Source organism: Podarcis bocagei, assembly GCF_964188305.1.
Source record: "Podarcis bocagei genome assembly, chromosome: 4".
Classification (NCBI taxonomy): Eukaryota; Metazoa; Chordata; class Lepidosauria; order Squamata; family Lacertidae; genus Podarcis; species Podarcis bocagei.
The window spans coordinates 92,572,568-92,597,654 of NC_138128.1; the positions used below are offsets into that span (position 1 = coordinate 92,572,568).

Here is a 25,087-nt window from a genome sequence, read left to right on the forward strand (position 1 = left end):
ATCAAAGTGCAGGTAGCTAAATAGGTACCGCTCTGGTGGGAAGGTAAACGGCGTTTCTGTGTGCTGCCCTGGTTCGCCAGAAGCGGCTTAGTCATGCTGGCCACATGACCCGGAAAAACAGTCTGCGGACAAACGCCGGCTTCCTCGGCCAATAAAGTGAGATGAGTGCCACAACCCCAGAGTCGGTCACGACTGGACCTAATGGTCAGGGGTCCCTTTACCTTTAGAATGCTTGCTGAAAGTGGGGAGTTTTAAGACAACAGAGGTTTTGCCTCTCTGAAATGTGATGGGAGGGCATTTTAAAGCGTAGGTGCCACCATAATAGATGTCCCATTTTGACACTGCATGGAATGGACGTTCTAAGATGGTATCTGCAGAATGCCTTTTCCTGCACAGCACTGTGATTGGTTGGCTGTAAAAGGAACCAGACACACTTCTAGGTATCCTGGTCCCAAGCTGTTTAGGGCTTTGTACTGGCCTGTTGAACTTATCCCAGTTGCTATTAGACTATTATTTTCTAGAACTGAGCTCTGCATTGACCTTGAGTAAGTATCAACTAAGGGACTGGCTCTTCTGGATAGAATCCAGAAGGGATCTGCAACTAATTAGAAACACCAAATTTCCCCCCTGGTATCCACTGAGAACAGAGCATTTTAGTACTAGTTATCTTAGCAAACTCTTGCTAGTGTCCTTCAGAAGTGCCTTTATTGAGCTACATTTCCAAGTATTGCCCACTGCAGTCTTGGATGGGCGCTACAACAAGGTCCCATATGCAGACAGACTATGTATGTGTGGTCAACCTCAGGTGGAAGACATCACTCATTATCTGTTAGCTTGCCCCAAGAGATCGTTTTCTGTTCGTGCAAATGGCACACAAATGATTTGGTTTGAGGGACAATAACTTCATAACGCACAAAGTAAGGGACGCGGGTGGCACTGTAGGTTAAACCACAGAGCCTAGGACTTGCCAGTCAGAAGGTCGGCGGTTCGAATCCCCGCGACGGGGTGAGCTCCCATTGTTCGGTCCCAGCTCCTGCCAACCTAGCAGTTTGCACAAATTGCAAGTAGATAAATAGGTACCGCTCCAGCGGGAAGGTAAACGGCGTTTCTGTGTGCTGCTCTGGTTCACCAGAAGCGGCTTAGTCATGCTGGCCACATGACTGTACGCCGGCTCCCTTGGCCAATAAAGCGAGATGAGCGCCGCAACCCCAGAGTCGGTTACGACTGGACCTGATGCTCAGGCGTCCCTTTACTTTTTTAATGCACAAAGTGGCCCTCTATGCCACTAATGCCTGGGGGCCAGATGCGGCCCAATCGCCTTCTCAATCCGGCCTGTGGACGGTCCGGGAATAAGCGTGTTTTTACATGAGTAGAATGTGTTTTTTTATTTAAAATGCATCTCTGAGTTATTTGTGGGGCATAGGAATTCGTTTATCCCCCCCCCCCCATATAGTCTGGCCTCCCACACGGTCTGGGGGATGGTGGACCGTCCCAAAGCTGGAAAAGGTTGCCGCCCCTGCTTTATGAACTAGCTAAAAAATAAATCAATCAGAAAAAAGGAGTTGGATAAAATCACTAACAATTGTTTTTGGTGATTCAGAGGCTTAATCTGAAAGCAAGCTAGATTTAAGCTTGTTGGTCTCTCTGGTATCTTCTCTCTCTTACTTCATGGATGTCGGCTTCTGAGTAGAGATGCATGTTCTACATTATTTCAGTAATACTATTGCTACAGGGTTGTCATGGCCTTAGGCTAGAATGCTGAAATTATGAACTAACAATAGCTAACTGGCAGCCAGTGCAATTATTTCAACAGTGGCCGTTGAGCTGCTGAGTTCTGCACTAGCTGTAGGTTCAAGCTCAAGCTCAAGGAGTGGGAAAGATGCTGCCAGTATGGAAACAGACCAATGCTCTGACTCTGTATAAGATAGTTCTATGTTCCACAGGGGTGGAGGTTGCAAGGTGTTTGACAAGCAACAGGGCAGCCCTCTCTGCCTAACTGGATGCATCATCTTCCACCATGTTGCGGTGTTCTGGGATGCTTCTCTATCACTCCTTCCTACTGAAGGACAACTAAAAATGAGCCGCAGAAGCTGGTAAGCAGAATGAGCTCAGATTTGTGGGAGATGTTGAGAACAAGAGGAACATCAAGGAAACGGTAGGTCTGCAGAGTGGAAAAGACGGAGGAATGTTAGCAAATGATGACGAGGAGGCAGAAGGACCATGACATAGGTGGTGTTTCCGTCTCGAGGGTAGGAATGGCAAAATAAGAGATTTAGACTAAATGTTAGGGAGAAGGTCTTGCCAGTATGAGTTGTTTAACATTGGAAAGAGGTTTATAAGCAGAGGCTGGAAAGCCACCTAGCAAGGATGGTGTAGCAACAGGATTTCAGCATCAGCAGGGGACTGGGTTAGAGTTTTCTTCCAACTCTATGATGCTATCCAGCAAGTCAATGCTGAAGGCAATACAACTCTATCAGAAAAGATGTTTTTTCTATATGCAGTAACAGCAGCAAGAATACTATTGGCCCAAAAATGGAGGCAAGAAGAATTACCAACAATGGAAGAATGGAGGATGAAATTAATGGACTATGCGGAACTTGACAAACTAACGGGAAGGATCCGAAACTGGTGGGACCAGAAATTTACTGGAGTAAATTTACGGATTATTTGAAAAGTATTTGTGATAACCAGACGTTTGTAGGTTTGCAAGAAGTTCTGTGAGCAATAATATTAGAAATATTGTAAAAATGGAGAAGAAGAGACGATATGTTAAGAGATGTAAAGGCAATATTAAGTTAGGAAATGCATAAGAAGTGATTAAGACGGAGGATTATCAGAGGTGCTGAGGGAAATCCAATAAGAATGTATTTGTGATAAATTGTGTGGTATGCTTTATAATTTTGTATGTTAAAAACCAATAAAAATATTTATAAAAAAAGAAGAAGAAGATACCCAACCTTCATGTTTCTTTGATTGTACTTGGTTCTTGCACAACCACAAAAGTTAGCATCTGGAACTTCTTTCCAGTCCATGCTGCCTTTTTTTAATGAGGTGAAATTATACTAACTAGGCAGGCTGGGAACCGTATACCTGAGTAAGATTTATCAGCTGCTAAAAGAAACTAAAGAATTCAGGAAGAGAAACTTTGCTGTCGAGAGATAAAAGACACTCCAAGCTGAGCTCACACACTTGGCTTATAATTTTCTGGCTCCCAACGCAAATAAGAGGAACATCATTTTCCTTGCCTAACAGAAGAAAAAACAACAGTACTGGTTCACGTGGTGTTTAGAAAATTCTTCCTGCTGGCTAAAATCAAGACAGGTATCTTTCCATGACGACCTTCATACAGTTAACCACATATATAAAATCTAGCACTGATGCCAACTAGACTATATGTAGAGAGAAAGTGCAGTTGCCATGTTAGTCTTGTGGCACCTTTAAAGGCTGACACATTTTATTAGTTTCCTAAACAGCGGGTGGCGCTGTGGGTTAAACCACAGAGCCTAGGACTTGCCAATCAGGAGGTTGGTGGTTTGAATCCCCGTGATGAGGTCGATGGTTCGAAACCCCGTGACGGGGTGAGCTCCCGTTGCTCGGTCCCTGCTCCTGCCAACCTAGCAGTTCAAAAGCACGTCAAAGTGCAAGTAGATAAATAGGCACCACTCCAGCGGGAAGGTAAACGGCGTTTCTGTGCACTGCTTTGGTTTGCCAGAAGCGGCTTAGTCATGCTGGCCACATGACCTGGAAGCTGTACGCCGGTTCCTTCGGCCAATAAAGCGAGATACGCGCCGCAACCCCAGAGTTGGTTTCGACTGGACCTAATAGTCAGGGGTCCCTTTACCTTTACCTTAAAATGTATTGGGTTAAAAAAAAACAACAACACTCAAAGTGGCATACCAAAAAAGAAGATAAAACAGTAGAATCAAGAAGAAAAACATACAGCCCAACTTTAGTTAAAATTCTAAAGCAGGTTAGAAGTCACCTCAGCTTTCCAAGCACCTGGGTACTTATTTATTTTCACTCAAAAATCACAAGGCGGTTCACAAAAAAACCAAACCCAGAATGATGACACAAAATGCGCGCATATATATATATATATATATGCTTTCGTAGATTTTCACGGGTACAGGAATGCAGGTTTTGGTGTCTTCGGGTGTCTTCCCGTGTAAGAGTTGGGGTGTCTAGGCGACGTTTCGACGAGGTCTCACTCGTCATCTTCAGGCTGGTGCTTTCGGCTTCTTGTTACTGGAACAGAGCAGGATCTCAGTGTTTGAGTTCCTATAAATACTGTTGAGGGGGTGTGGTGTATAGCCTCCAACGTTCTGGGCAGAGGGGAAGTTCCCAGGTTAGTGTGTCTTTTCTTCTTTTGTTCATTAATTACTTGAGGGATATCTTGAGTGATTTCTTGAGTGATATTCTGAGTACCACTTAGGAGGGTCATTAGGTGTGGATTAGTTGCTAAAGCTTTCGTGTCTTGACCTCTTGACCTTGTGAAGAGTTTTTTCTGAGAAGATGGCTGTACTGCACTTAGTTGTGCTCTGGCTTGGCTTCGTGTATAGGGGCGAGCTGTGGTTTTGTGCCCTGTGCCAGCCAGATCTGTGTAGGGATTGCAGGGGGGTGCAGCATCCGGAGGTGCCACTATGGTTTGGCTACTGGATGGTGTCTGTAATTTATCTGTGGAGAGGGTCTGGGTTTGGGTCTGGTGTGGTTGATTGGAGATGGCGTTCTGTGTGCCTCTGGTTCTGGTGTCGGTTTTTGTGGGGAGGGCTATTTTCCAGATGTCTGGCAGGCGGGACGTATCGTCACGCTTGTTCATGTTGTGAGGGTGTTTCTCTATCTCGATGGCTTCCATGATTATTCTCTTGTGGTGGTGTTCCATGTTAAAGAGCAATTTGGAATCTGAAAAATTAATTTCGTGTCCTGTTTCTTTCATGTGTTGGTAAAGAGAGGAAGTTTTTTCTTCTTTTTTGACGGCATTCTTGTGTTCTGCGATACGTGCATTTATTCGTCTGTTTGTTTGTCCAATGTACGTGGCTGGGCAGACTTTGCAGGGTATTTCATAGACCCCTTGGTTTTCTAACTGGATTTTATCTTTGGGGTTTCTGAGGATATTGGCTATTTTTTGGTTGGTGCAAAAGGCTGTTTTGATATTGTGTTTATGGAGGATTTTGCTAATTTTATCTGTAGTGCCCTTGATATAAGGAAGGAGGGCCATGCCATTGTTTTCTTCTGTGTCTTGCTTTTTGGGGGGTGTTTCTTTTTGGATTAGCTTCGTAACCCTGTTTTGCTGGTATCCGTTGGCGATTAACACATTTGAAAGATTCTGTAACTCAGTTGTCAAGTGGTCTTTGTCAGCCAGGCGTTTGGTTCTGGAGATGAGAGTCTTGGCTACGGAGTTTATTTGTGCAGGGTGGTGGTGTGATTGTGCATGTAAGTAGCGGTTGGTGTGTGTTTTTTTCCGGTAGATAGTGTGTCCTAGGGAGCCATCAGGTTTTTTGTAGATTAGGACGTCAAAAAACCTGATGGCTCCCTAGGACACACTATCTACCGGAAAAAAACACACACCAACCGCTACTTACATGCACAATCACACCACCACCCTGCACAAATAAACTCCGTAGCCAAGACTCTCATCTCCAGAACCAAACGCCTGGCTGACAAAGACCACTTGACAACTGAGTTACAGAATCTTTCAAATGTGTTAATCGCCAACGGATACCAGCAAAACAGGGTTACGAAGCTAATCCAAAAAGAAACACCCCCCAAAAAGCAAGACACAGAAGAAAACAATGGCATGGCCCTCCTTCCTTATATCAAGGGCACTACAGATAAAATTAGCAAAATCCTCCATAAACACAATATCAAAACAGCCTTTTGCACCAACCAAAAAATAGCCAATATCCTCAGAAACCCCAAAGATAAAATCCAGTTAGAAAACCAAGGGGTCTATGAAATACCCTGCAAAGTCTGCCCAGCCACGTACATTGGACAAACAAACAGACGAATAAATGCACGTATCGCAGAACACAAGAATGCCGTCAAAAAAGAAGAAAAAACTTCCTCTCTTTACCAACACATGAAAGAAACAGGACACGAAATTAATTTTTCAGATTCCAAATTGCTCTTTAACATGGAACACCACCACAAGAGAATAATCATGGAAGCCATCGAGATAGAGAAACACCCTCACAACATGAACAAGCGTGACGATACGTCCCGCCTGCCAGACATCTGGAAAATAGCCCTCCCCACAAAAACCGACACCAGAACCAGAGGCACACAGAACGCCATCTCCAATCAACCACACCAGACCCAAACCCAGACCCTCTCCACAGATAAATTACAGACACCATCCAGTAGCCAAACCATAGTGGCACCTCCGGATGCTGCACCCCCCTGCAATCCCTACACAGATCTGGCTGGCACAGGGCACAAAACCACAGCTCGCCCCTATACACGAAGCCAAGCCAGAGCACAACTAAGTGCAGTACAGCCATCTTCTCAGAAAAAACTCTTCACAAGGTCAAGAGGTCAAGACACGAAAGCTTTAGCAACTAATCCACACCTAATGACCCTCCTAAGTGGTACTCAGAATATCACTCAAGAAATCACTCAAGATATCCCTCAAGTAATTAATGAACAAAAGAAGAAAAGACACACTAACCTGGGAACTTCCCCTCTGCCCAGAACGTTGGAGGCTATACACCACACCCCCTCAACAGTATTTATAGGAACTCAAACACTGAGATCCTGCTCTGTTCCAGTAACAAGAAGCCGAAAGCACCAGCCTGAAGATGACGAGTGAGACCTCGTCGAAACGTCGCCTAGACACCCCAACTCTTACACGGGAAGACACCCGAAGACACCAAAACCTGCATATATATATATATATATATAATTATTATTTTTAAAAAAAAAATCAAAGAAAACTAATTAAGGCCTCCCAAAAATTGCACGGCGATGGGGCCTGCAGGGAGTTCCAAAGCGAAAAGCCCCCGCCATAATAGCCACAACCAAGAAGCGCCGCCAGCGGAGGAGACGCCGCGCGGCCCAGATGATACCTTCGCGGTCCCGAGCAGCTGGGCGGTCGAACCGGAAGCAGGGGGCGGAGCCGCTCCCGCCCCGCCCTCCCTCCCTCCGTCCGTCAGCCCGCGCGCGCGTGCGCAAACCCACCACCGCCGCCCGTGCGCTTTGACAACCTTTGGAGCGGAGCTCGCCAGGCCCGCGCGGTTGTTCCGTGAGGGGGCAGGTGAGGAGGAGGAGGAGGGCGCCTTCCCGGGGCCTCCGCATCCCCGGGGTGGGGGCTGGGTGGGCCTGACGCGGCTTCGTCGCCGCGGGGTGGGGTGGGGTGGCGGCCGAGCTCGTAGGCGCTGAGGGAAGGCCCTCGTGGCCACAGCGTCTGAGGCGCGGGGCGGTTGGGAAGAAATTGGGCCCACGGCTGGGGGGGGGGGGACGCGGTTGGAAGAGTCCCTAAACCGGCCCCCTCCACCTCTGCTCATCTCCCCATCTCCTTTCTCTTCCCCTCCTCTACCTCTATCCCTCCCTTCTCCTCTTCCCCCACCCTTCTCCTTAACCCCACTTGTCCTCTCCCCTCCCCCTCGCCCTAATAATATTAACGTTAATAATAATAATTTTATTGTTTACATCCCAGCCACTCTGGTCTGCTGCCACCAGTGCCAGATTTACATACAGTGGTACCTCTAGATACAAACGGGATCCATTCCGGGGCCCTGTTCGCATCTAGAAGCAAATGTCACTAGTGATGGCACGTCTGCACACGCGCGCGCTGCTCTTCGCCGCTTCTGCACATGTGCGTGACGTCATTTTGAGCGTCTGTGCATGCGCAAGCGACAAAACCCGGAAGTAATGCGCTCCGTTACTTCCAGGTTGCCGTGGAGCGCAACTCGAACGTGCTCAACTTGAAGCGTATTCAACCCAAGGTATGACTGTATAAGCTAAACAAGCTATAAGGGACGCGGGTGGCGCTGTGGGTTAAACCACAGAGCCTAGGACTCGCCGATCAGAAGGTCGGCTGTTCGAATCCCCGCGACGGGGTGAGCTCCCGTTGTTCGGTCCCTGCTCCTGCCAACCTAGCAGTCTGAAAGCACATCAAAGTGCAAGTAGATAAATAGGTACCGCTCCGGCGGGAAGGTAAACGGCGTTTCCGTGCGCTGCTCTGGTTCGCCAGAAGCGGCTTAGTCATGCTGGCCACATGACCCGGAAGCTGTACGCTGGTTCCCTCAGCCAATAAAGCGAGATGAGCGCCGCAACCCCAGAGTCGGTCACGACTGGACCTAACGGTCAGGGGTCCCTTTACCTTTACTTAAAACAAGCTATAGCTTAGGGCCCCACTCTCTTGGGGAGGCCCAAAAAATTTAAAGGAAAAAAACCTGGATGTACATTTCCAAAATATAAGATAAAAAATAAATAAAATAAAACCTACATGCAGCAACAGTGGCAAATGGCTTTAGATACCTATGGGGTCCATCAGTTACCATATAGCATATATTCAACACAAAAAAACAGTGACAGTTTGTTGTTGACAAAGGACAGCTGGACATATAAAGGCCCACCATTACCTTCAGTGGCTTAGGGCCGCAACAAACCTAAAACTGGCCCTGCTCACAGCATATATCAGAACACACTAAAGCATTAAAAACAACAACACAACTTCCTGATACAGGGCTTCTTCCCTTCTGCACTTCCTCCTCCCCCATCCCTCTCTTCTCCCACTTCATGCCTCTTCTCACCTAAGGCTGGGTGATGTCGGCTTTTCAACAGCAGCCCAACATCACATACATGGCAATGTTGGGAAGCAGAGGGAGGGACAAGCTCTGTCAGGCCTGGCCCTGTGTTGATGCAGCTTGTTCCTCCAGGCGCTGGCAGAGGATGGAGTCAGGCGCATGCAAGCAGCACCTGGCCCTCAAACCAGTCCTCTGTGATGTGTGGATACATAGCCCAGGCCTGCTGTCACCCCTCCTCTCCCCTTCTTCGTCCTCTCCCCCCTCCTCTCCCTGTTCCCCCGCCCAGGGCTTTGCAGGAGGGCACCCCTTAGCCAAGGGGCAGATCAGCAGGGTTGGAAAATCATACAGTTGGAAGCAATCTTGAGAGTCATCAGGATCCTCAGCTGAAGCATTCATGACAGATGGCCACCCAACCTCGGCTTGTATTCACTTCTTCCCACTGTTCCCCATGGGACTGCAAATTCAGGGTTTAAATTGGGGGGGGGGGGAGTTTTCATTTGCAGGAGTTTTTTTAAATTGCTGCTGCTGCACCAAAAGTTATTTTCATGTTTGCTATATAGAATTGCCCACAGCTCTTGTGTTAAATACAGAGGGCTGTATAACTGCCAAGGCAGGTGTTGGTAGTTTTATTTTGCCAAGGGAATTGTTATTATATATTTGTTTTATACCCCACCTTTTTACTGCAATAGAGACTTAGAGATAAAAATAAGAACAGCTGAAGAAAGCATGGGAGGAGAAATCATTTGAAAAGGATTAATCATTCACAGAACTAAAACTATATGCATATATTAAAAGTCTGTTGAAATCTTATCATCTGCCATCCTTTTGGTGAACCTGCGTGAGAGGTTTTCCCTGGGAACCAAGGCTTGGGAATGGGTGATTTATCCAATGAGATTCACTGTGAGGGGTTTGAATGTCAGGCTCTACAATACTACAGCGGCTCTTGGTGAGATTTGGGGGCTGAAATTAAATACTTGAAGGTGCTTAAGAAAGGTGTATTGTCTAGCCCCTTGACTTAACCCATCCACTCCAAGAAAATGGGACCAATTTGAGATCCTGCTTGAAGGCGAACTTTTATTGGTTGTCTGCTTCTAGTCAAAAAGATTCAGAACTTAAAACTGTAATTCTTTTATGAGCAGAAGATGCCTGCCGAAAAACATCAGCCCGAAGGAGGGAATCATGTTTCTATTGGGAGTGATTCAGGTAATACAGGACTAATGGAAGCTGAGCAAAGAGGTGCTTTGCCTCCTAGTGAAGGGCACATGGGAGACCACCTGGAAGCTCTTGCCTTGGAAAGCAAGCTACCTGCAGTAGCAGGCACGTCTTCTGGAGCACTGAGAAAGGGACCGCTGCTGCTCATCGACAGGCAGCAAATCCAGTCTGTGGCACGTGGTGCTCAGGCAGATGAACTCAGAGACCTGGAAGTTGATGTGTATGACCAGGATGTATTGGAACAAGGAGTTCTTCAGCAGGTAGACAATGCAATAAATGAAGCAAACAAGGCAGTGCAAATTGCTGATGCAGAAAAAGAATACCAGTCTGTACTGGATGACTTGAGGTAAGCGGAGTTACTTCTTTTTACTTCAAGGTGAAGGGTATATGCATCATGGGGAGTAGAAATTGTGAACTGTGTCTTGCATGCACAGACTGAAGTTTTCTCCCTCTCTTTGTGCTGTGCCCCCACACCCCTTAAATCTGCTCTGGAGGGTTGGAGGAAAGTCCTGTTGCAGTCCTTGTTCCCTGCGTGCATAGCGCACATTGAATTCCACCCTATTGATGGCACATTTGTAGAAGCCTTAGGACACATTTCATCAAGTAAACTAAAAGCCCTGTCCTAGTTATCTGCCAACATACTACAAAATATATTTCAGTCCACTAAATGTCAACAGGTTTATTTACACAAGTACTCAGAACCCAACCATTCTGGTTAGCTAGCTCAGAGAAATATTTGGGTGATCATTTATGCTAGGTAAGCCAGTGGAGCTTCTCCAGGCTGGTTATGAAATAGCTTGTACACCAGAGCTTGCAGAAGAAAATCTGAACAGTGCCCCTTTAGTGGATTTACAAAGCATTGCCAAAACATCACAGTTTCACAGAAAGGAAGAAATGTTTTGCTTTCTTAGTTGCTTGCATGATTACCAGCCAGCTGCTAAAATTTTAGACTGCAGTTGTGTTGCATTGAAGTCAGTGCATACTTTGTCATGAATTTTGGTAGGCTCAAGATTGCATTTGCAGCTGCTTTCTCTTGTATGAGAAGGATTTGAGCCTTGGGATATGGAAGGTTGGCAGTTCTGTTTCACCTTAATTATTACTCTTCCTTCTTCATGCTAATGCCCTAAAGCAGGAGTGGGGAATCTTTTTCAGGTGAAGTGCCAGATTTTTACTCCCCGCCCAAGTCCTCAAGCGGTTTTGATAGGTGGGTAGGACGGCCTACCTGTCAGTCACCTTGTTAAGTTGTGGGTGAACATATCAGACGACACAGCGATTATTCCAAAGCAGCTCTTTATTTGTAAGCTGCAACAGAACTGAACTGAGGAGCTCAGTCAGCCTGCTTATATAGAGCTCCAGAACAATGTAACTATTGCCATTATCTAAAACTGTCCAATCACTGAACGTCACTTTTGATCCTTCATTTGCATAACTATCTACAGTATCCTCCTGCTGGCCCAGGGTGAGAACTTCAGTACATAACACACCTGATGTCAGGTGAAGTGCTCTCCATTACATGTGCAGTTTGAAATCAAGCCACATGGACAAATGCAGGGATTTGCAGGCACCACTGATCAGTGTTCAATTTTCTCTAAAATACTGAATGTAAAGCAAGAATTGAAATAAATCTAAATAATTTCTAGTGAGATTTCATTGACCAAGCGTCTCCTCCTCCTCCTCCTGCTTACACAGTAAAAATGTTTTAGGGACCATTGTTATATGATGGTCATATCTTCAAAGTTGCAGGTTTTGTGAGCGTCTATTTTTCAGCTACTATTTACAGAAACAATATTGGGTTTTCAGTTTTAAACATTCCCGAGTGTTTGCGTTGAATATGCTTTTATCTGTATTCAGTTTTTGAAGCTACTCTGTGGTGTTCAATAGATGTTGATTAGGTTTGTGTTTTCAGGTCATGTACAACATCCTTGAAACAAATTGCTACAATTATTGAGCAATTTACTCCACAAGCTGCCACTAATAAAGATATTAGTAGAAAACTAGATTCTGTGAAGCGGCAAAAATACAACAAGGTAACTGGAAGTTCCTAATTGTAAGTGTGTTAAATCACCTTTAAATCATTTTTTAAGTTAGTATCTTAAAGACCTCTGTACAAGTCTCACTGAAGCTAATTTGCTGGTTCTGGGTAAATGAGTCAGATTATTTTATTTTTCAACTTCATGTTGTGTCCGCTTCAGGTTACGTGTTTTTGTGTTGCGTTCTGTAGCAACCTGGAAGTAACCCCTTTCTGGTACTTCCAGGTTGCCGCAGGAATGGGTTACTTGCGGGTTTCGCCGCTCGTGCATGCGCAAGAAGCACTAAATTGCGCCGCACGCAGATGCGGCACTTTGGCTTGCGTCAGTTCTGTGTTATGGACGGGCCTATGGAATGGATTCCATCCGTAACATGAGCTTCCACTGTAACTGCTGTAGGTGTAGGTTTCAGTTCCCTTAAGCTGTTTTGTACTTTAAACTTGTTATCAGTGGTGAAGGGGAAGACTCTTCCTGTCACTCCTCCTGTCAGATTATTTCTATTTCCTTCAGATTCAACAAATAGATTGATTTGCCCCTAAGTCCAAGGACTTCCAATTGTGGAATGATGGAATAGTGCCTTCCCCCATCCTATCCCCCCAGCACCCACCAAAATTGGCTCAGAACTGGGGTCGGGGGAGCCCCAAGAACAGTAGGGGACTGGGGGACTGTTCCATCTGGCAAGTGGCAGTGCTTGCACAGATGGAATGTTCCTCATAGTATGACATTGAATTCTACCCATTGTATCAGTGCTGGAACATCTGTGCAGGCTCTGTGTTGCCTTCTGGGCTTGGTTCAAGTTGAAGTTGCGAACCACAAATCCTTCATGGGTTTGTAGAAAGAGGGGCATTCTCTTGACTGTCTTCTGTCATGGAATACTGTTTTCCTAGACGAGTCCTTCCATACTTGGTGCGCTCCAGAAGTTTGGGATTACAGTTCCCATCAGCACCAGCCATGTTGCCTGGTGTGGATGCAAGTTTTAGTCCAGAACATCTGGCGGGCATCAGGTTGGACAAAGCTGCACTAAACAAATAATACAGTGGTACCTTGGGTTAAGAACTTAATTCGTTCCAGACGTCTGTTCTTAACCTGAAACTGTTCTTAACCTGAAGCACCACTTTAGCTAATGGGGCCTCCCGCTGCCGCCGCGCTGCTGCTGCACGATTTCTGTTCTCATCCTGAAACAAAGTTCTTAACCCAAGGTACTATTTCTGGGTTAGTGGAGTCTGTAACCTGAAGCGTCTGTAACATGAAGCGTATGTAACCCAAGGTACCACTGTATCTTATTTGAGCAGGTTCTAAAAGTTTGGTTTTTTAAACTTGGCTTTAAGTAAAATTTGGATTATTTTAGGGTTCTATGTGTTTGTAGTTATCCCAATTGTTTTATTTGTAAAAACATGCAAACATGTTTTTATATTTCTTTTTACAGTTATACATATCAAATGCAAATTGTTCACCTGAGAGGTAGATGTTGTTGTTTTCCTTCCCCCTTGGGAATTGAACGAAAACTTAAGTGAGCTTTACAAATTATGTTTATGAAGCAAGTACTGTTCCCATTCTGTCTTGCTATTTGTTGTCATCGTTGAGAATATAGGGTTGAATCCTACTAAGTCATACTCCATTGAACTCAGTGGACATGACCAATTTAAGCCCATTTGTTTTAATAGGTCTTCTCACAGCATGAATAACTGGATATAACCCAGATAATTTGCTAGTCTGTTTTAACTGTATTCTCTCATGATTTCAGGAGCAGCAGTTGAAAAAAATCAAAGCAAAGCAACGACGCCTTCAAATAATTCTTGGAGAAGAAATTTCTGGTGAAATAGATGGTGTTGACTTTGAGGAAGATGTCGGTAAGGAAAATGATAATTTATTTGGGTCATCGGTATAATACCTTTATTTGAAATCAACTATTAATGTTACGCTTGGAAAAAATACACCAAGTTTATTACTGAAGTTTATTAACCAGTGAGTTTTTTTTAGAGAGATTTAGCACTGTTTTAATTTTCTGCACCTGCAGAATTGCTCATCTGAGCACTCGTATGGGAATCTTCATGGATGAAAATAAATCTTGGTTCAGTTCAGAAGGGATGGTTGTTCTTTAGAATCACTAGAGCTTTGCTCTTAATAAATTGAAACTGTTAATCAAATTAGCTGAGCTGCAAAGAAAAAATAATGTTTTAAGTTGACAAACACCATGATAGCATTTCACTGAAAGATGTAATTCAATCAATCAACATTCACAATTTTTAATATGTGGAAAGAAAATTACATGCAGTAAACACAAGCACAACAGTATGTTTTGCATTGTTGTTAGAGCTGTCACTTTCTATTCCTCACAGCTCCAGCTGCGGTCTACCAAGTATCAATGAGCATGCATTGAACAGGCTATTAAATTAGAGAACTGAAGTTTTGCAAAGATATTGGAAGTTTTGCCCTTATGTCTTGTCAGTCCTTTCCATTTTCCCTTCTGCTCTGTTGAAAGCATTCTTACTGAGGTTTCTGCTGCTCCTTTTATTTTTATTCATTTTTTTATAGAATGTATATACCACCCTTCTCATTCATATGCATCACTCATACTGATTTACAGCAATAATGTTACAATCTCATGATACAACAACAATAAAAACACATATTAAACAGAGTTGAGTTCAGCAGATAAAAACACCACAGAAAAGACAATGTGCACAGCAAGGCAGAATTTTGTCAGAACAGAAAAGTCTTCAGCAAACAGGAGAAGATGGAATAGCAAAGGCCAAATGTACCTCATCAGGTGGTCTCGGTGTAGCCACTGAAAAGGCCTTGTCTCTCCTAATCGTGTGCCCATAACAGTTGGAACCCACCGAAGGGCCTCTCTACTGGATCTTAGGGGGTGGGCAGGCTGATGCAGGAGGAGACAGTCCTCAAAATAACCTGAACCCAAGCCATTTAGGGCTTCAAAGCTACATCAACACCTTTAATTGTGCTCTGAAACAAATTGGCAACTAGTGCAATTGTTGCAGAGTAGGGGTCATAAGGTCCTGAGGGCAAGCACCCATTGACATCCTAGCTACTCCATTCTGTACCAATGGAAACCTCTCTAGGACCCTTGAAAGTAAGTCCAATGTAGACTACATTGTTGGCATCCGTCTGTCTCAAGAGACAATGGAATGTACCTCCGGAAGTGAAGTCAAACGGCTGCATTAGCAGCACTGAAGTGACCTCCCTGAACAGTGTGTATGGAGGTCCTGAGCTATGCAGAGATTGATCCTCCATTCAGCTTCGCTGATGCAGTCCAAAGAAAATCAGAGAAATATGTTTGGCACCAGCTTAGCTGCAGGAGTTGCTGGAGGCATACAAGGCGCCATCTAACCGCCTTAGGGTCTCCACTTCGGTTTTGTGTAGGGCTTACTCTTTTCTTCTCCCAAAGATATCCCGCAAAGCAGTGGAGGCTTAGGATGAGAGATTTCCTTCTCCTAGATGGGCTGCCTTTCTAGGTTGACTTCCCTCTGGGCTACATTACCATAATCCAGTTTAGAAGTAACTAAGATGTGTGCTATCATGGCCAGGTTCGATTCAGGAACATATGCATCTTGTACACCAGCATAAGTTGGGCAAAAGTGCTCCTAGCCTCAGCCAGGGCATACAAATCCAAAGTCAAATCCAGGCACACCCCAGACTGTAAGCCTGTTTCTTCAAGGGGCGTACTAGCACATTCAAAACTTGTTGAATCCTTCTAACAGAGTCCATTTCTCTCCTGGCCAGGAGCACTTCTGCCTTTTCTGGATTAAGCTTCTATTAATTGACCCTCATCCAGCCCATTATTCCCCCAGAATTTAGGGTATCAGCAGCTTTCTTGGTATTAGACAAAAAATAGAAATATTTCTGCTTGTTGATGGCAGTGCACCCAAATCTGTGGATGGTCTCCCTCAGTGGGAGGGAGCCGACCCCAACTTCAGGAACTGATCCCAAAGAAATTTTTTTGGTCTTCTGTTTCTTCTATGCCAGGGGTCAGCAAACTTTTTCAGCAGGGGGCTGGTCCATTGTCCCTCAGACCTTTGGGGGGGGGGTGGACTATATTTTGAAAGGGAAAAAAAGAACGAAATAACCCAGAGATGCATTTTAAATAAAAGGACACATTCTACTCATGTAAAAACACGCTGATTCTCGGGCTGTCTGTGGGCTGGATTTAGAAGGCGATAGGGCCGGATCTGGCCCCCGGGCCTTAGTTTGCCTACCCATGTTCTATGCTGTATTATCTCACCATGTTCTCCAAATAGGTTATTTGGCTTCTGGTAACACTTTTACAATGATGACCCCTAGATGTCTGTCTTCTCCCACTTCTTCTTTCATTTAAGCATCTGTAAGAGCCACCTGTCTGTCTGCGCCTATTGCTATTTTTTCTCCATTCTCTTTCTTTCTCTCCCCCCTTTTGTCAAGTCTCCATGTTGGTTTCTGGCCATTTTGTGCATTGACTTTCTTTACATTTATAGTTTTCCCACCTCTCTGCCCTGTGATCCTCCTATAAAGCACAAGGATACAACAGATCTGTTCATTTGAACTCTCAGGATAATAGCTTTATCCTGAAGATTGTTTCACACTGAGATAAATGGGTGTGCTTGTCTTTTTCACATACAGTGGTACCTCGGGTTAAGAACTTAATTCGTTCTGGAGGTCCGTTCTTAACCTGAAACTGTTCTTAACCTGAGGTACCACTTTAGCTGATGGGGCCTCCCGCTGCTGCCGCTACACGATTTCTGTTCTCATCCTGAAGCAAAGTTCTTAATCTGAGATACTATTTCTGGGTTAGCGGAGTCTGTAACCTGAAGCGTCTGTAACCTGAGGTACCACTGTATATGTTTCTGTTGGAGGGGAAGAAGTCATGTATAGATCTTTTTAATCTTTGGGGGGTTTTGTGTTTTGTAGAACCTGGTCCCTCATCCCTTGGGAGCATGCTTATGCCAGCCCAGGAAACTGAGTGGGAGAACCTCATCCGAACTGGTCAGATGACTCCATTTGGAACAAAGATACTCCAGAGCCAAGAGAAGAAGCCCCGTCGGATAATGTTAGATGAAGGAGCTGGTTTTGAAAAATACTTGGCAGATCAAGCAAAACTCTCATTTGAAAGGAAGAGGCCTTCAGTTCGTAAGGGGACCAAGAAGAAAGCTCCTTTGCAGAAGAATCTGATCAAAACTCCAGTATGTCCCATAAAAGGCAAAGGAACCAAGAGTAAAAGCCGGCCCAAAACGGACAGCCGTTTGAAGAAGCACATGAGAAAGCTTCAGAACCACGTTCTTAAGATTCAGGCCAAGGCCAGACTTCCTAAGTGCAATGAGATACAGGGAGAGGAGCGACAGGAGGACAGTGAGGGGTCGGAATACAGGCCTGATGAAGAAGAGCTTGGCAGTCTGGATGGGGAAGATGAATTTTTTCAAGAAGATGATGGTGATGATTATGAAGTGAAACCTCTGCCAAGGAGAAAGAGATTTTCCTTAACACACGAATTTCAAGAAGATGTTGGGGATGATGACTTTTTCCCAAGCTCTGATGAAGAGGAGGACGATGATATTGCTGGGAAAAGGAGAATTAAAAAATGTAGAGATGACGGCAATGAAGATTACTATAAACAAAGGTTAAGGTTAGTAAAAAACAACAACACCCACCCAAATATTTCTAGTGGCAATTCCAGTTGTTGTTTTTAATACATACAAAAACTAGACTGTTGTATGCCTCCTACATTTTAGAACAGCTGGGGAACAGAACAGAAGATTCTTAATATCAGAATATTTTGTGGTTTCATTTTTTTCTTGGAGAGCTCTTTTTATCCCAATGAAATAATTAGATGTATATGCCCAGTCAGTGCAAAAAAGCATGGATATTGTAATGCATGAATGACTAACAGGGTACTCTATAAGTAAACATATATCATTAAATATGGTGGTGCAAAGTACAGTACCCAGTGGGCAGAATTTCATCTTCAAACAGGGTAAAGGCTGTTCTGCTTAGGGGCCTTCCTTTGACTGCTTCTCTCTATTTTGCTGCTTCTCTCTATTCCTTTGATTGATTGATTGATTGATTGATTGCTTCAGAAAGTCTTAGCATAAGTGCTTGTAGTGATTTGCAGCCCGTGTTAGTTGTGCAGCTCCACTATTAGGTGATTGTGGTGCCACACCACTCAGTAGTGGCATGAAGTCTGTTGTGCTGGATAAGTTGAGCTTACTCAAAGGATTTGTCTTTTAGAAAAATGAAAGTGAATGCACTTGTTTTTTTTAAATCAAAAGACTTAATTTAAAATAAACCACATGTTGTTGTTGTTTTGAAAACTAATCTACCTCGTCACGGAATAATTTTTATTCCAAAACTGGCCCATTGTTGGGCTGGTAGAAAGCAGAATTGTGAGACCTCTGAAACTATTTAAAAGAAAAACCATATTTTCCTAATCTAGGCCCCCAAGGAGAACAACCCAACTGATTCCTTTTGGCTGGAGAAATAATAGCCTTTCTGAGAGATGGACTAAAGAATTAATAAATGTATTAATCTGTAAAATATTTGCCATTTTATTGAATGAAGCTCAACTTTTTTCCATTGACTTAGCTCAATATTAAATCATTTTTAATTCAGAGTTTTCATCAAGAGTAATTTATTTTGATTGAAAGTTTTAATATGATTCACAATTTAAATCCATCCAGACAAGTTTTTTAATAACGTTAAGATCGTAACAATTTATCCCTGCTAAAGTCATACATTTCCTGCAGTTGCTTAAGTTACAATAAAAGCCTAAATGAATTTTAGAAATATCAATAATTGTAATTGCCACCAAAACATCATATCTCCTAAAATTTCATAGCTCTAGTTATTGTAGCTGTTAAACTGCAGCTGCCCACATTGACGTTCTTGTACTTGCATTCCCCAGGTGATCTGTACCGTGGGAAATGCTGCTAGGAGATAATGTGGAGTGAATTTGCTAAAGGAACGGCATTTGCTTACACTTGCATCTTATTCCTTGTCAGTTATAGTTGTTTATAAAAACAACTGGATGAGTGTCTGGCAAGTTTCACCCCCAAATGACGGATGCAGTCCTCCTGGATTGCTCGATGGAGCATTTTGCTGTGTGGGGAGTCCCACGTACTTCAAGAGGCAGAAAATGAGTTTTCTTTCCACAGCGAAGCTTTCAAGATTGTATCTGGGAGATGGTCCTGCATCAAGGTGAAAATATTACGCTTGTAAAGCTTGACAGTGAGCCAGCTGTGATTCTCCTCTGAACACCTGAAGCACAAGGCCAATTAAAAGTTTGTGATTCCAGGGGGAGAACGTGCAAACAGGGGGACTCTGTAGTAGTTCTGCCTTGTCATTTTTCTGTGGCAGATTGTTCCGAGGGAGAGGGAGCCCTCATTTTAGGAAGAAAGGTATGAGAGCAAGGGAGGCAGTTTACTTCTCTTAGTATGCCCAAGTGTGGATGGGAAATTGGAGGCTGCATATTAGATTGGTTTGAATGCCATTGCCTTAAGTACTGCAGTTAAAAAAAAAAAAAATCTAATATTCATAACCCACTTTATTGTGCGCAAAAATTTCCAAAATGGCTGCCAGTAAAACCATTGAAAATTCCAATATAATGAAATGGACGTTGTAAGAACAAGATCATAATAGCAGTAGATTGGAAAGTAAAACATAAAAGCAGCATTAACCAAAACGCCTAGTAACAGTTGAGACCAGGGGTTGATTCCACCCCTAATGCCCCCTGAAAAGCAGCCCCAGAAGGTTAGGTGACTGTCCCAAGTGATGCTGAAGACTGAAGAGGAATTAGCAAAAATGGCGTCCCTCTTTCCTCCAGCAGAAGCCTCTGCTGGATCTCAGTCTCTTCTGCAAACAAAATGAGCCTTTCTGCTTTGCAGAAGGCCAAGTCTGGACCCGTCCCAATGATTTCAATAGGCATGCTTATTTATCACATGCGAGCGTAACTTTGTTTTTTTTTTTTATAAATTTTTTTTATTAGTTTTACAATTTTTTTATAAACAATACAAACAAATAAAAAGACAAACAAACATGTATAATTTCATATCCTTTTTTTCATAAACCTCACTTCTCGGACTCCCCCAAACCTCCCCTTTCTACACCCCAAATTTCAAAATTATTTCAGCAAATCCTAAATTCAGTCTTATCAAATATATTCCTTCATTATTCTTTTCTTTAACTTAATGTTTTTTCGCTGTAATCTCCTTTTCTTTCTAAAAAACCTCAACATTTTAGCATTCATCAATTTTGTAGTATTTCTTAAGATAGATTTTAAATTTCTTCCAATCTTCTTCCGCCGTCTCTTTCCCCTGATCACGGATTCTGCCAGTCATTTCGGCCAATGTCATATAGTCCATCACCTTCATCTGCCATTCTTCCAGGGTGGGTAGATCTTGTGTCTTCCAATACTTTGCGATGAGAATTCTTGCTGCTGTCGTAGCATACATTAAAAAGTTCTGTCTTTCTTTGGCACCAATAACTTTGTTATTATGTGAGATGTGTTGCTTTTAGATCAGGGTGGCTGAAAATTAAAATAAGATAAACTGTGCCTTACATCAGGCATAGGGAAACTCTTTAAATTTCCAGGGGGTTCATATCAGTGGTGGGTGCAGCCAGGTGCAAAAGTGGGAATCTAGTTTGAAGCTAGATTCTTCAAGCTAGTTTCTTCAAGCCTAATATTTCCATCCAAATTGTGGCACGGGTTTGGCCATGTCCGGGGAATGCATGTCCCTCCAAAGGTTTCCTAACGCTGCATTTGATCTTGGGAAAAACCATCCAATTTGTTCAAGTCTAATTGCAGTGGGGGGAAGTTTGGGGGAATAAGGTCATGCTGCGAAACAGATGAGAAAGTGCACGGGGGCCAGTGGTTTTTCACTCCTTTGCTTGGATTTTGTTGCAGTTGTTGTTCTGCTGAGCCATCCTTTTGCCACAGTGTGTGGTCTACTGTTTAGAGGGTCAGACTAGGACCTGGGAGTACAGGGTCAGATTTAAGGTACTGTTTTTGACCTTTAAAGCCCTTCACGGCCTAGGACCCTCGTACCTACGGGACCGCCTCTCCTGGTATGCCCACGGAGAGCCTCAAGGTCCATAAATAGCAACACCCTAGTGGTCCCGGGCCCTAAGGAAGTTAGATTAGCTTCAACCAGAGCCAGGGCCTTTTCAACACTGGCTCCGGCCTGGTGGAACGCTCTGCCTCATGAGACCAGGGCCCTGCAGGATCTGATTTCTTTCCGCAGGGCCTGTAAGGCAGAGTTGTTCCGCCTGGCCTTTGGCTTGGAGCCAATTTGACTCCCTCCCCCTCTTTCTTTTTTCTTTTTCCTTTCTCCTATGATGAGGCTGCATTTTAATATTTTAATACTTTAGTGTTTCAGTATTTTAATTTTTGTATTTTAATCTTGTTTTGAAGTTGTATTCATTCAACATGTTTTTATTATTGCTTGTTAGCTGCCCTGAGCCCGGCCTTGGCCGGGGAGGGCGGGGTGTAAATAAAAATTATTATTATTATTATTACCTGTGAATGGCTGGTGGCACTGGATTCCAGCTTCCACCTTGGAGGACCACATTTTTCCTCCAGTAGTTTCATTAGGAAGAGAGGTGCCTTTCTAGCCCAGCCTCTTGGGCAAATTATATCCAAATTAAAACAGGTCCTGCCTCCGGCTGGGCAGAGCAAGGACCTCCTCATGGCGTGGCCCGTTGTCTGATGAAACAGGGAAAGACAGTTCACTTATAAGGAAAATCCTTGATTTTGGTGTAGATGCCTAATCCCCAGCATCTTCCTGGCTCTGCTCACTGAGACTTGTAACTCTAATGGCATATGTTTAATCTGCCGAGGAGGCAGCGATTAGAGCGACCCCCACACAACTCATAAAAAGCCAGATCGGAAGAGTAACTCATTGTCTCAATTTACAAAATGAGAATGATCATTAAGGGAATCTTGGCTGTCTGAAATGGAAAATATATTATGCTTCAGAAACACAAACTATATTAAATACCCAGCTTGGTTCCTGAATATGTTTGGAAAAATCAGATTGTGATCTGTTGTGAGCTACATGTTTGAAGTGCCTGGCTGCACTTTTGTTCAAATGGGGAGGGGGGAGAACTGTGTAAGTCATCTGGAGCTCCTTGGAGGAAGGGCATGATATAAATGTAATAATAAATTTTTAAAAATGTTTTCATAAGCCCATGTTTAAAGACGGATGAACTCAAATTACTCTGGCGTTAACAAGACAAGTTTTATATTGCATTGACTCCAAGGTTCATGAAAACCCTTTTCAACTTTTGTCCACTTTCAGGCATCACATCTTCTAGCAAGAGAATGCAGTAAATGGAAAATGAACTCGTGTCTAAATTCCATCCTTCATTAATTAAACCACCTGCATTAATTAAAAGGATATGGAATCACGGCAGGGAGAGCAAGAATAAGGCAAAGATCCAGTAAGGATTATTGGACCCAAGGAGGCCTGTTATTCCCAAAGTGATGCATTATTGTCCAAAGAGGACTTCAGCCCAGCTTTCCTGCATCGATGATCAATTATCATTTTAATTCTTAATATTGTAGGTTTCCATTTGTAGACATGGCCTGGTTAAAGTTAAATCCAAATCCAAGCATTTTAAACCGATGCTTACAATTTCTTAAAGCTGAACCAAAGAGCCAACAAACTCGCTTGGTTCAAACGTATCGGGAAACTGGAGAACAGGTCATAGGGCAGCCTTTCTTGAGAGTGCGGCGGGGGAAAGTAATCTGGCAATTAGGCTTGGAAAGAAAAGCTAAAGTGTTCAAGCTTAATTGCTGAGAGAATTCTGTGTGCATGTGGGTGACCATGTACACCTCTGGTGTATGTCCCCTAGAGCAGGTGTGGCCAAACTTTTCTCTCCCGATGTTTGGGGACTACAACTCCTATCATCCCTAGCTAACAGGACCAGTGGTCAGGGATGATGGGAATTGTAATCCCAAAACATATGGAGGGCTGAGTTTGGCCATGCCTTCAGAGAGTTGGCCAAGCAGGGATGCATCCCTTAGGCCAAAGGAAAGTTCACCACTGCTGCAGGGTGATGCGAAAGCCCTTCAGCATGCGATAACGGAGCTAGATGAATACTTCACAAAAGGAGATAGCTCTCATCACAGTGGTTTGGTGGCTCCGTAACTAGTTAGTTAGTTAGTTAGTTAGTTAGTTAGTTAGTTAGTTAGTTAGTTAGTTAAATAAATAAATAAATAAATAAATAAATAAATAAATAAATGCCTTGTTTCGCAGTGGTATCAACCTATGCTGATTTTGCGTCCCAATACGTTTGGACCCGCAGCACTCCCCGTTCTGTTAGCTGCTGTTGATGTTTAGCTTATGGGTGTCTAGCATGACAGCCTGTCAGTATTCCAGTCTCCTGCAAATGCACTAGGGTCGATTTGCTAGAGGAAGTAGACATTTGGAAGCACTCAAAATCCTTGTAAAAACATAAATGATTCACTAATCCTGCTTGCATCTCTTGCACAAAATAAAATAGTTTGCTAACAAGTAATAAATCAGAGCTTTTAATTGCGCACTTTAATATGCTTCCATTGGGTTTTAGTTGATGTATCAATTGTTTTATCAGTGACTTTATTGCCATCGCAAAACCTGGAAATAGCAGCAATATTCACTATTTATCCTTTACTTCTTTATTTGTTGGTATTGATAGCTCTTTGTCGTGGCCGTATGACACTTGAGTACAGTTTGCTAAATGCTCCTTCGCCTTTTCTTTTTGCTTGGCGGATTTCGTTCAGACATTTGGCAAACATGTAAGCTGTTGCAGGTGGTGGAAAAACGGTTGCCAGCTTCACGAATGATACCTTTAGCTGGGCATGCGAAATGTATGAAATATTATTTCTTGCTCTTTGCCATTTTACATACCAACTGACAAATTAAAATCAGTAAAATGTTTATAAACAATCAACACTTAGCTAAATAAATTCAGAAGCAGCGCTGGCACAACAGTCACCATAGAACCAGCATAAAATCTTTAAAAAGCAGTATGGAATCCATAAACAGAACTAACCAGAACTAGCAAGGGGGAACGCATAGGAGGCTGTCTTAAACCAAGTCTGACTGGGTGTGTCTAGCTCAGTATTGTCATTGCTCGCTGGCAGTGGCACTCGAGGAATCTTTCCCAGTCCTACCTGGCAACACTGGGGCTTGAATCAGGGATGTTCTACACACAAGCATGTCTGCTACCACAGATCTTTAGCCCTTTCCCAAGCATTTGGATAGCTCAGTCGGTAGAACATGAGACTCTTCATCTCAGGGACATGGGTTCAAGTCCCACGTTGGGCATAAAGATTCGTGTGTTGCAGGGGGTTGGACTTGATGACCTTCGTGGCACCTTCCTCCCAACTCTGCAGTTCTATGATTAAATCTTAAATTGCTTAAAGGTTCCGGGAGAATACAGGAGAGAGACAGGTTTTGTTGCAACTGGGGTGCTCCTTACCTTACCGCCAACATTAAAACTCACCTCCTACACAAACATAGTACCCATTTTCCTCTTAGTAAATGAATTTGAATCACTCTTTGGCAGAGTCTTTTGGAGCAACTTTATTCTCTCTTGACTATGCTTAACTAGAACAGGAGCATCCGGTCACCCATGTTGTTGGACTACAACTCCAATCGGCCCCAATCTGCATTGCCGATATGGAAAATGATCAGCTTTAGAGTGTAACATACTGAAGGCCATGAATTTCCCATCTCTAGGCTAGAGTTTAGGGTATTTGACAGTGTCTGAACCCCTGACTGCTGTAGCAGAGACTGGAACTTCTGTCAACATTTTGCAAATGGTTTATTTTTATTTTGCTTGGGAAAGTCATATTAAATGTATCTGTTTTCAGAGAAGCTGAAGGTAATCTGAAAGAAGGATTGCTGATCAGGTTGTTTACACATTTCCTGCTTAATTCTGGCAAACAAATAGCAGAAGCTTTTGAACTGTTTTCCAAAACATTTAAAAACAATGTTTTACCAAAGGTGGGGATGTAGCAAAAAAAAAAAAAAAAAAAAAAAAGCAAAAGCTCATACGTTGCTTTCAACTCTTTGAATCTGGTTGCTCCAGATGAATTTCTATTTCTAATCTGTAGGGAACATATCTTGGAGGGAA

At 43.5% G+C, this 25,087-nt stretch overlaps 1 protein-coding gene across 1 annotated transcript in view; it reads left to right on the forward strand.

Annotated features, from left to right (window-relative positions):
• Positions 1–7,149: 7,149 nt before the first annotated feature.
• The window catches only part of ERCC6 (ERCC excision repair 6, chromatin remodeling factor), a 53,936-nt gene continuing 35,998 nt past the window's right edge, over positions 7,150–25,087 (forward strand). Inside the window, exons 1-5 of the mRNA XM_081191531.1 lie at positions 7,150–7,249; positions 9,884–10,302; positions 11,863–11,983; positions 13,728–13,833; positions 16,886–17,597. Of these exons, the coding sequence (XP_081047657.1) occupies positions 9,887–10,302; positions 11,863–11,983; positions 13,728–13,833; positions 16,886–17,597 (1,355 nt within the window). The 5' untranslated portion in view covers positions 7,150–7,249; positions 9,884–9,886. The remainder of the gene's footprint in view (positions 7,250–9,883; positions 10,303–11,862; positions 11,984–13,727; positions 13,834–16,885; positions 17,598–25,087) is intronic.